Consider the following 12643-nt stretch of genomic DNA (forward strand, 5'->3'; position numbering starts at 1 on the left):
AGCTGTTCTCAGTTACATTTCTACTTGATCAAGATTCCTGATATACAGAAGATTAGTGTCCACAATTCTGGAAATCTGGGTATAATTATATCTCTTAATTCTACCCCCCAAAACATTTACTATACAGATACACATCAGTGGACATATATGAAGGGCTGGTTTAATGCATTCATTCCACAATGCAATTTCTGACATTTTCTCTTTTGACACAATTATAATTTGGAACATAGTATCTGATTATGTGACCTATACCTCAGAAACAAATTATTGAGAGATGCTGTACAAAAGAACCTAGGCTTTGTTTCTCTGACCCAGTGACAGCTAAATTAACCCAGCCAGTGGTAGCAACATCCAAGTTATTCACTTAGTTAAACTGACAGACTCTAAAGCTATCCCTTGTTGTAGAAGGGCGAGGGTCTCTTGGTTTGTCTTGGCCAACTGACTAGCTTAGCCCCGAAATAACCACACAGAAATTGTATTAATTAAATCAATGCGTGGCCCATTATCTCTAGCCTCTTATTGGCTAACTCTCACATCTTGATTTATTTTTAATAATCTGTGTTCACCATGAGGTCGTGGTTTACCGGGAAAGATTTAGCATGTCTGATTCTGGCAGCTCCATGGCGGTTCTCTCTCTTACTCTGCTTTCTTTCTCTTAGAATTCCGTTCTTTCAACTCTGCCTTCTTAAGTTCTGCCCTATCAAAAGGCCAAGGCAGTTACTCTATTCAACCAATGAAAGCAACACATAGACAGAAGGACATCCTACACCAATCCCTTCTGTTGCTTTGGAAAAGCTGAATATCTGCATTACTTGGTAGAAAGTTGTCTGATTTTAGGCATGGGTATATTACGTATTAATCATTAAGCAGGCATCTTAGTTTCACAGGGCCACTCAAAATTAATACAGGGCTTTCAGATAATTACTTCTCCACAAGTACATCCTAGTTTAAGAAGGTTCAAGAAGGCCAAAGTGTGGTTGGTAGAGTGTACAAAATTCTCTGACTGAACAATCTGCCTAATTAGCTTTTTCCATATGTTTTGTGACAAACATATATATATATATAATGTTTGTGTATTATACATGTATAATTTACACACATATAATGAGGGACCTTTCTATCTTGTCTCTGACAACAAAAATTTACTTTGAAATGGACTTTGACAATACTTTGTGTTTATTTGTATGACTACTTATGGATTTAGAAATTGAGACAATCCTTGCTCGAATATATCTGCTTCTTTATTTTCTTTAGTCTTACTAAAATATTACCATAAGATAAAACCAAAGAAATTGAAATTCAGGGTAATGTTTTATTTGCTGCAATTATCTAACTAAAGTTTAAAAATTTAGTGTGTTAATAGTTAATATTTTATCAATGGTGAGTTTCTTGCATCTACATGTCATTTACATATTGTGTTTAAATGCTGGCATTTCAAGCATTCTTCATTTTGAATAAGAGAAAAAAGATTTATTTTATCTAAGGATGTGAATTTTTGTGAATGACACAAGGTTTAAAGGAAATAAGAAAAATCTCTCCTTAAGAGGAACTGGGTTTTTAAAGTCTAAATTCTTTTACATATATTTTGCAGAATAAAGGATTTACCTGAAGACAAAGCATTCTATTCATCAGAGACTAGACAAGAGTTACTCTTGCTTTTGGCAATTAAAGATGATGTTGTCATGGAAACAGTTGATCCTGCTATCGTTCATTGGCTGCCTGGCAGGTAACAATAAGCTATATTTTGTATGAATTATTCTTGAAGTCATGTGTTTAAATTCTTTGAGTTTATTTTTGAAAGAGTCTCATGTAGCCTAGACTGACTGCAACTCCATATTTTGATTCAGAATATCCTGCCTTCATCTCCCAAGTACTGGGACTGTAGGCTTGCATGTCTATGCTTGCTTATTCTTAAATTTTTTTTAAATATTGAGGTGAAATTGCACCAGTGTTAAAGACAAACAGATTTTTTTCAGAATAATCTCATTCTTAATTCTGATAACTGTTTTCTCATGGTTCTTCTACCTAATATTTATGAGTCAATATATTTTCATAGAAACTGTAACATCACCTAATATTAAAATTATATTGCTGAATTTCAGAAGAGTTTTCAATATTACAACCTAAATTTGAGAACATTCACTTATATGCATTTGTTTTTATGAAGAATTTGAAAATGAGGCACTCCCTTGTATAAGGAAAATTCACTTTTTAAATTTTATATTTATGTATTTATTATCATATGTATTTATAAATTTATTAGTACATATACACATGTAAAAATAAATAATGGAAAAGAAGAAGCTAGGGTGGGCAGAGAAGTTTTAGAGGGGGAAAAGGGAAGGGGAGTAGTTATGTAATTATATATTTTTTTTCATTATATTTTTTAATTAAAATATAATTATATTATTTCTCCCCTTCTCATTCCTCATTACAAGTCCTCCATCTGTCCACCCACATCCTCTTCAAATCTATGACCCTCCTTTCTTTGAATATTTTATATATATATGCATATCTCTCTATATATGCATTTATATGTGAGTATGCATCTATGCATACACACATACTACCTTCCAAGTTCAGTTAGTGGTGATTTTTTATATCTGACTTCAGGGATGACACCTTGGTATTGGGTAGCCAATTAGAGGCCTTATTTTGGAGGAGAACTAATTCTTCTCTCAACGTCTTAGAGTTGCCTGTGTCTATATTTAGGGGTAGAGTCATGTGAGAGGATATATGCTTTTTAAATATTATGTTATTTTCCTATGAAATCTTTAAAATTGTTCTTTTTATATATACTTGAGACATTTTGTTACAGTTTAAGCAATTTTTGCATAAACTAGACAAAAGAAAAATGTTTCATATTTTTATAAATATTTTAATTCATTTGATACTCTTTCATTTTGTTCATTTTGAGGAGTTTGAAAGGAAATAAATTTTTAAATGAAGTATATATATACTATGAAATACAGAACATGTTTTTTTGTTTTTCTTTCTTTTTATTATAAAACAAGGATGAGTATGTATGGTAAATAGGAGCATGTTACCCATGTGATTTGGTTGTTGTACCATAGGGTCATGTATGTTTTGTCTGTTTGCCTGTGTGTAGGCATTTTTCCCCTTTACTCATTGTTTATTTTCTTTCTATGATCCATAAAATCATTTCTCGCTATGAAAACAAATCATCCCCCATCTTCTAGGTCCTAGAAGCACTTTTTCTTTATTAAACCTGAAGCTTGACAAACGTAGCCTATATTCTTTTCTAATGAATGAAGCAGATTGGAATGTTCAGTAAAACATAGAATTTACATGAATAGAGATATTAGAATAGATAGATATCTGGGCTCTTGCACAAAAATTCAAATGTTTTTCAAATATTTAAATGATAAAGTGTAAAAATTCACCATCAATCTTGTATTAGAAGGTTTCAACTTTGTGAATTAATGACCCCCCCCAGTTTTTTATGTTTTTATTAACATACTTAATTACCCCATGCTTTTTCAGTCCCAGTCCAGCTGGCCTTGGTGAGCTCCCAATAGATCAGCCCCACTGTCTCAGTGGGTGGGTGCACCCCTCACAGTCCTGACTTCCTTGCTCATATTCTTCCTCCTTCTGCTCCTCATTTGGACCTTGGGAGCTCAGTCCAGTGCTCCAATGTGGGTCTCTGTCTCTATCTCCATCCATCACCAGATGAAGGTTCTATGGTGATATACAAGATATTCATCAGTATGGCTATAGGATAGGGCCGTTTCAGTTTCCCTCTCCTCAGCTGCCCAAGGAACTAACTGGGGACATCTCCCTGGACACCTGGGAGCCCCTCTAGAGTCAAGTCTCTTGCCAACCCTAAGATGGCTCCCTTAATAGGGTATATACTTCCCTGCTCCCATATCCACCCTACCTTTATCCCAACCATCCCACTCCCCCAAGCTGCCCCCATCCTCCCCTTCTCACTTTTCTCTCCCCATTTGGAGAGGGAGGGGGAAAGGAGTGGGGGGAGGGGGAGATGAGTGGGAGGAGAGGGAGAGGACTGGGGAGAGGAGGAGGGAAATGGGAGGCGGGAAGGAGGCGGAATTTTTTTTCAAAAAAAAACATACTTCATTACATTTGTAAAACAGTTTCTAATACTGAAGCAAAAAGTTTTCAACACTTTCAGATTTCAGATTTGTGAAAGGTACTTTAGAGAAAGATCAATACAGGCATTGCAAAGTAAAATATTTTTTTTTAATTTCCTTGGTTTTGTAGAAGAGTAAAGTGGCAAATCACGTCATCAGGTTTATCCTTCAAGACGGTAACTTCTGTAAAAGTCACCTTGAAATTTCACAAGTGACAAAAAAAAAGCCACACTGAGAAAATGGAAGTGTTGTATAGTTAAGGAAAATGGGACAATATTTCAAAAGTTTAAAATCTTATTCTATTCCATATAAAATGTTTTTTCTACTTGACATAAAAATTGCAATGTGCATATGTCCAAATTTTTTTTTCTTCTTGTTTTCCACACAGTAATTTACAGAGAAAGGAAGTGTATATAATCCTAAAATGTGAAAGTACCTTTATGGAAGTTAACAGTGTGAATTTATAGATCAGTATCTAAAAGCAGTAGAATGTTCAAGGGAGAGCTAATTTTTGTGTGTGTGCAAGATACTCTATATAACATACTGCTTTACAGAATTGCTAATCTTCATGTTTATACTAGAGGGAATAATTTTACTCGTTTTTGTCTTCTAAAAATATTAAAAGCAGGGTATTCTTTATATACTGAATATCAGTATTCTTATTGTATCAGTAAAACTGATAAGATTAGTTCCTGAGCATGACAATTTGGGTGTTTTGGATATTTTGAAATAAATTACGATTCACTTTTTATATTTATCACAGAGGCTGAATTCCTTTAGCCCTGTTTAACAAAAGATGTACAGTCTGTGCAACTAGTGCTGTGTAGTTCGCGTTTCTTAATCTTTTCCCAGGAAGCCTTTTGTTAGCCATTATTTTCCGTGTTTTTCTTCCTCTTTTTCTCCTTTGTTTTGACAAGTTGACATTTAACACTAACCATCACAAAAGATGAGACAGATTTAGGTAGAGCAGAGCAAGGAAACAGAACAAGAACATTTTTATTCTGAGGATTCTGACAGGAAGCCAGAAAAGGAAGGAACATTGTTAGGGGTAGAATAAGAATAATGCCACAAAAATTAATATGATTGATATTAAAGAGTGGAAGCATGTTAACTGAATCCAGATGGTGGGGATGACACTACTTATTCCTAGTTGAGGGAACTGAAATAGTCTGTAGGCTTCAGTCTAAGTTATTTTTCCGGTCAGTGTGATTACCTCAAAACTTCTATTTATTCCCAAAAATCAAAAGATGAGTTTACTTCCTGAATTGTTTCTTTGTGGAATAAAGGCCATTGGCTAAGAATCATTAAGAACTCAAAGAAAGCATTTTTCTACACCTTAAATGCCTAAACATTAACTGTTTAATTATAATGACTGGAAAGCTGGCCCAGTTGTTAAGTTGTAGAGGGCCTTTGTTCAGGTCTCAGCATCAAATGGTGACATAATCATCTGTAATTCCAGCTTTAGGGGATCCAATGACGTCTTCTGGTCCCTACAGGTGCTAGACACATACATTCTCTTTGTACATATAAGCAGGCAAACATTTATGCTCATAAAAAATGTAGCAATTACTTGTTCGAGACTCAGGTATTTGCTATCTGGTATGGAGCCATTAGTTACTGGTGGATAACAAATGAGTAACCTGAGCTTGTCTGTCTCAGTGAATCCAATTCATCCAGGCTCCCAGAGACAGCTCATAACTTTTAAGCTCAGTTTTCTTACACGTGATTGGTGAAAATAGCACTATTTAGTCATATCAAAGTTAAAGTATTGCTATATTTTAATGTTTATTAGAAAATTTACTTCCTGAATTGTTTACTTCACATGTTTATTAGAAAATTAAAACATGTGCCTCTTGCATTATATTGTGTTGGTACAGCGCAGCTCCATACATATATGAAATAGGAGCCTGGCCTTATGCAGATGTTTTATTATGTACATGACCAGAAGGAAGCAAGATGAACGAAGATAATAGAGACTTTTAATTTTACCTTTATTTATTATATGTCTGTACATATTTTTATGGGTGCTGTGCAGCTATGTGATGGTGTCTCAGGCGGTCAGAAGAGGTGTCAGACCCTGTGTAGCTGGAGTTATATAGGCACGTTTCAGCCACCTGATATTGGTGCCAAGAACCAAACTCAGGTCCTCCAAAACGGAGCAAGTGCTAATTAGATTCTCAGCCACCATCCCATTGTCAGATATTGGAGACTTTGTGATGTTACGTAAAAAGTAGTAAATGTCCACTGGGTTTGTTTTACAATAGACACTGCATATTTCATTAAATGAGTCCAGGTTTTCATGTCCTTGTCGGGTAAACATGGTTAAGTCTTTAATCATTCTCTGTGGGAAGTCTGAACCTGTCATATAGCTTTCTATATTGTTTTAGTGTCAGTTTTCTGAGGGAAAGGGAAATAGTTCAGCCCATTGATAGTGAAAAATATTTGTGACATCTATTTAAAAACATGATAGAGAAAGTTGCAGTTTCCTATAAAAGTTAGGAAGCATTTTTATTTTACCAACTTCTCATAGAATGATAGTGAATATTTGGTTAATCATCCTTTACTACTGCTTTAGTAACATCCAGGAATCATGTGTCAAAATGAGTAGCTATTTATCCTGGAATGGATTAGTTTTACAAGAATAGGTTGTTGGATTTCTTTTAGTAAATATTTTGGTAGGATTTCCAATGCATACTCTAGTTTTCAATGATGATGAAGTCCTTGAGATGGCCCTGTTCTGTTTATCCCAATGACTGGCCTGATCTAATCAACTAATGAGATTGTCCCAACAATATTTTCTTGGTTCAGGGACCACTTTTGCTTATACAGTGTGGAACATGTCATATTTCACAATGGATCTTAGCAAATAATCATCAAATCTAAGTTACTCTGGTAGCTGCTCTGCAGTTACTTTGAAAGTTAAGTTCAGGAAAAGCTTAACATGGCAGATGTGGTAAGACAGGTCAAGGACAAAATAGCTGCTTGCTGACATCTTGCTCATGTGGTTCCCCCTGCTGGCTTAAAATGCATAAAGGTTCTATTAGCGACATTCTTTCACTGAGATCAAATTTGAAGAATAGAACATTTTCTTTCAGTTCCTGGTTTCAGAGGTTTGGCACATGGTTGATGGACTCCATATTTGTAGGCTTGTAGTGATGCAGAGCTTATGAGTGTGAAAGCATTTGACAGGAAATCTTATATTTTCTAATGGATGGGAAGTGGAAGAAAGAAATGGAGGAGTAGATCATAGATAGAACGTGGCTCAGTGACATACTCCCTCCAAATGGGTGCCATTTCCTTCCAATGATGGAGTCATGTTATGAATCCACCAATGAGTCAATCCATTCACAAGGTTCAAGACATCATGTCATGGTGACTGAAACAGCCTTCACAGACACACCCAGAGTATGATCTGCTCCTAGGAGAGTCTCAATCCAGGTTCCAACAAGATTAAGCATGTATTGTGTGACAAATCTTTCTTGGGAATATAAAAAAACAGATTCATCCAATCACCCCAGATAGGGAAGCCATGACAGATCAAATTACAGATACCACCAAAGTCCAATTGGTGAACCAATGTGTTTTGTTATGATTACTTAAAGGAATATGTGGGAGTGGTTACTTACAGGAATAGGGGTGAAGGGTAACTTACAGGAGCAGAAATGGTTGAAAGAATACTGCCCACTCCAGCATGGTGGTGCTCACAAAAGCTGGGAAAACTGAAGGCAGCTCAACAGGGTGGCCAGGACCCTTTCCAGGTACCCCCGTTGGTGGAATGCTCTCCTAGGCAGCTCAGCTGGTTTCTTCTTCCAGGCAGCTGGTCAGGGTCTCAGAGTCTTTGCAGCTTTTCTCCTGTGAGAGTCTTCTGTGAAGCTCAATTTGTTTTCCCTTTAAGAGGTTCTAACTCTCAGCTTTTTCAATTTACTTTGGCAGAGTGGCACCTAGTGTATATGGTGGTTTACCGAGTTCCTGAAGCTATTTTTAGTTGCTTGTCTACCTGCTTAAGGAGTTTCTCTGCAAGATGGAGTGTTTTAATCTCAGAGGAGACTGTCACAGAACATGACAGACAATAAATATTACCAACACCAAAAAGTGACAGTCATGATTTTATCAAGCTTTGACCCTTGAACCTATTGCCATTACTTTGACCTTTGAACCTATTGTCATTGAGATTAGACTGTTCCTTTGGAAGAAATGTAGATGGCATTGTAAAAGTAATTTTAATAAAAATTACCAATCTTACAATCAAATATGAAGTTTAATATGAATTAGACTTAGGCTTATTTCAGCATTGCGTATTTAGTTATGGTAAACTAAATTCACAATTATAGGTTGTGTGGTAAATTCTCTATTTGTCTATGCCAGTGGTCTTATTTCTTCAACACTATTCCCATCCATTGACACATGACTTTCTGTTCCACCAGCATGATCTCCATTGTGTTTAGTGCTATCACACTGCTATTTACTTGCTTTGTTAGTTTTCTCTATAGACCGTAATTTCATAATGATAGGAAAGTAAAACAAACTCTTCAAGGTCTCCCATGAATAGCTGTAGTATATGTTTTTTCAATTAGTTTTCATAACACCACACTTGTCATCACTTATGAAATGATTAAGGATATTTATTTGGCTACAATTAACCTCGATGTAGATTTAGAACTATCTGATTTTTTCTTTTTGGTGTTAGATGTTATACTTCAAGAAAGCTGTTTTACATAGAGTTGGCTCTCATGTCTTCTGTCTGTGAACAGTGTAAAGAGCTTTATAGCACTGAGACTGGTAAAATGGAGATGCCCTGATCATTGCTTATTCATCCTGTCATGGCATCCATCGTGAGATTCCCACAGTACCATCACCCTCCATGTAATTTACAGATAAACCCATTTCATATCATCCTCTTGATAGCAGCAACTGACCTCTAGAATTATTTTTTTATTTATTTCATTTAAATCTTGACAGTCCAGACAAATAGGCATGGGAGCACCAGTGAAAGATATAAGCATGATTGGTACATTTTGTTCCCATAACGTTAGTCATTAATCAAACATATTGAAGTTTTCTGCATTTGATGTTGACTAAGAAAAGATTAAGTAAACTTTAAAAACATGTTTTGGAAGTATAATTAGGATTCAGCAAACATATAATTTAAATAAAACTCACATTTCTGTTTACCTCTTAACATAGCCATTGTCTCAAAAGCACCTCGTAATTAGTCCACTAAGTCTTCCAGATAAAGTGCTCATTCCAACTGATTTAATTTCTATTACCTAAGTGTTAAGCTGTCTTAAAGTACTCATCACAAAAGTGTTTTAAAATGTCCCCTGTATAGTATGCCTTTCCATGAACTGAGTCCTATTAGAAGAGCTAAATGGATGGGAGTTCCCATTAAAGTGCAGTAGCTTAACTTATGAATAATGAAGTATAGGAGAATGAATGCACACACCCAGTCACATATAAACGCACACATGCCTGCGTTCATGTGAGCCTTTGTTGTTCTGAAGCAATGTATTTCAAGTGTATCCTCAAAGAGAAGGCAGAATTGATGCCAGTCACTTTGTGTCCTTGTTCTTCTCTTTTCTCACTCATCTCTGTCATTTCAGAGGGGGAATTCAGGTCTTTGTCCTCTCTAATTTTTTAGTATTGCCCCAGCCTCACTCCTTATCTCTCTGCTTTCTGTTCCTTTTCTTTTTCTCCCTTGTATCCAACATGCTGCAAACCAGGATATCTTGGCTGAATACTAAGCACTAGCTTTATGGAGGTTATAGTAATGATAACGTGAAGTGGAGGAGTCCAGGATGACTCAGGCTACAGTCAGTGTAGGAAGGAAAGGAAGCTCAGGTAAACAACAGAGGGAATGCAACAATGATATAAGATTCCAGTTAAGCAATACATACAGAGTACTGGGAGTGGTCTCACTGGTTACTTGGAGAAATGAAGATTTGGAAGGGAGAAGATGCCATTTGAGTTGGACCCCAAATAATTACTCTGGTTATTTATTTGAGCTCCAAATAATTACTCTCGTCCTTTATTGAGCTCTTACTGTTTCTGAAGCATCAGAAAAAAATCCTAAATTGCTAAAAAATTCCTCCGAGTTGCATCATTAATTCTTTAGTTGATTCTCTTACGCTTTCATTATTTTTAATCCTATTTTACAAATGAGGAACTGGGAGTCTTGACACATCAAAGAACTTCATAAAATTTACATACTTAGAGGACTCAAACTTGCATTTAGAGCCTAAGAATTAATCTAAGGAAGTGGTTTACAGTACTTTTAAAGCATATATACACAAGATCCTGTGTTTAAATGCTAGTATTTTAGTATAGAATTCTCTATGTTAAATAGAAACACAAACACATATACAAGACAAATAGTTCACAGCTTAAAGCATTATCATTATACTAAAGCTGAACATAATTTAAGACAATATGCAGAAAAGTTAAAGTTTAGAGAAAATTATAACATAGGCTTGCTTTTTTTAAATTTATACAAGGCCAGCGTAGAATAACAGTTAGAGTCAAGACAATAACTGATGTGTATTTAAAGATTGATGTGTGGCAATCCTGTCTCAAACAGTTGATTTTGATTAGCTCATTACTGAGTTTCAATATAAAAGTAATATTTGTAATGATAAATAAAGTTGCATATATTTATGCCATGGAATTATTTTGTGTTTGTATGTTGTTAACACTTGAATCTGGGTCCTTCATATACAAGTGAAGTCTTCTACTATTGAGCTATATACCCCACTCTACATGTTTAAATGTGTGTCATAAATATGCATATATATTATGAAATGATTTTAAAGCTTATTAATGTATCTATCACATCGTATTTGTTGAGAACTATCTTGTGAATTGTTTGGTATACTGCTGTACTTAATATGCTGGGCAGAGGATCTCCAGAAGTATCCTCCTGCCTGTATGAGGTTCTTTCACTCAGCTGCATTCCTCTGTCCCTGGTAATTGCTGTTCTACTCTCTGCTTCTACATGCATGGCTATTTGAAATTCAATAGACAAGTGAGATCATGTGCTATTTGTTTTTCTGTGCCTGAATTATTTCAGTTAACACTGATGTGCTGTAGGTCTATCCATGAATGTGCTAACTTAAATAAAACTAAAATCCTATGAGATTGATAATTTTCTCGTTAGCTCATAGGCAGCAACTGAGGTGCAGATGTATTATTACTTTGTCTAAGGTTATCACCCTTATTAAGTGGAACTCAGGTTTTGAATCCAGGCAGTAATCTTTGAAGTCTTCTTTTGCTATTGTGGTAGTTAATCCTGTTCCCATAGAGAATTTGGAATGTTGTTAGACCAAATTGAGATTTGCCATAAATGTAAAATACGTCCTGAATTTCAGAGATGTATTATTTTAACAAGGACAAAACATGCATTATTAAAATCTTTAAAATGATTACATATTTAAATAATAAGATTACACATTTGAAGTTTTATATATATATATAATGAAATTAATTTCTTTGATATTGTTTTCCTTTCTTTAATTAGAAGAATTCACATTGTTTTATGTCATGAACAAAGCTGTAGTTGGTAGTATGGCTAAAGGAAAGATGTCAGGCCTAAATATTGATGTGTTACCATTTTTGCTTTGCTCTAAAAATTTTGCTACAATGGGCTATTAATAGGCTAAAGTGGAAGAAAAAGAAACATAAGTGATTCTGAAGGGTACTGTTATATATCACCTGAGTGGTAAATTATATGCCTGTTGCAGGACTCCTACTAGGGACATATGGAACAATTCCCAGTTATCCCACCTAGAGCAGTGATGACAGATCAAAAAACAGTTCCATCCAAGTTTGTCTTGGTGAACTTCTGAGTTTTCAGGGTTCCTTAAAAGAACATGAATAACTCAAAAGCAGCTTTATCACTGAAAAGCCTGCCCAGCATGGGTAGGGATCAAGAAATCTGGATTCTTACTTGCAATCAGCTCCACTGAAAGTCTCCTCTTCTTAGCATGTGTTTTTTGCATATATAACTTCAAAATGGGGCCTTCTGAATTATGTAAATTTCTAGGCTCCAGAGTCTTATAAGTTTTGATAGCTTCCTGAGTTTTAGGAACCCAGCCTTCTCCTTAAGGAGGAATTGTTTCTATTCTCAGGAAATAGCTGTACAACAATGCCCAACCATGGGCAGTTGGTATGAAAAGATAACATTGAAGAGGAGTAAAATGAGAAAGTCAAAACTGAACAAGTGTGACAAGCAGTTGCATGGTTCCTGTAAATGAATGGGAAAATTGCTGAAGGGGGCCTTTTAAGTTTGAAATGGAGAAGATAATGAAGCAATTAGCAGAAAATAAATGACACAGAAAGATACAGGGATTTGGAACTGTTTAAGACATTCATAGTGTTGAAGTGGTTAAAGCATATTTGAATGACAGGAACTGGGATCTGTCTACACCCAAAGACTAAAACTCTATCAATATCAGTATTGACTTGGGTCATGACAAAGGATCCAGGTGAGGGGGTCTTTATATAGTGAATATAATCCATGAGACAAATTAAAGTGAGAT

General features: G+C 35.4%; 1 protein-coding gene across 4 annotated transcripts in view; it reads left to right on the forward strand.

Annotated features, from left to right (window-relative positions):
- Nucleotides 1–12643, forward strand: part of Cntn3 (contactin 3) — a 397003-nt gene that overhangs the window by 90125 nt on the left and 294235 nt on the right. For all 4 annotated transcript variants that reach the window (XM_057765759.1, XM_057765776.1, XM_057765784.1 and 1 more), the window contains exon 2: nt 1592–1726. In XM_057765759.1, the coding sequence (XP_057621742.1) occupies nt 1672–1726 (55 nt within the window). In that variant the 5' untranslated portion in view covers nt 1592–1671. The remainder of the gene's footprint in view (nt 1–1591; nt 1727–12643) is intronic.

The sequence above is a fragment of the Chionomys nivalis genome, chromosome 1, assembly GCF_950005125.1.
Source record: "Chionomys nivalis chromosome 1, mChiNiv1.1, whole genome shotgun sequence".
NCBI classification, from domain to species: domain Eukaryota; kingdom Metazoa; phylum Chordata; class Mammalia; order Rodentia; family Cricetidae; genus Chionomys; species Chionomys nivalis.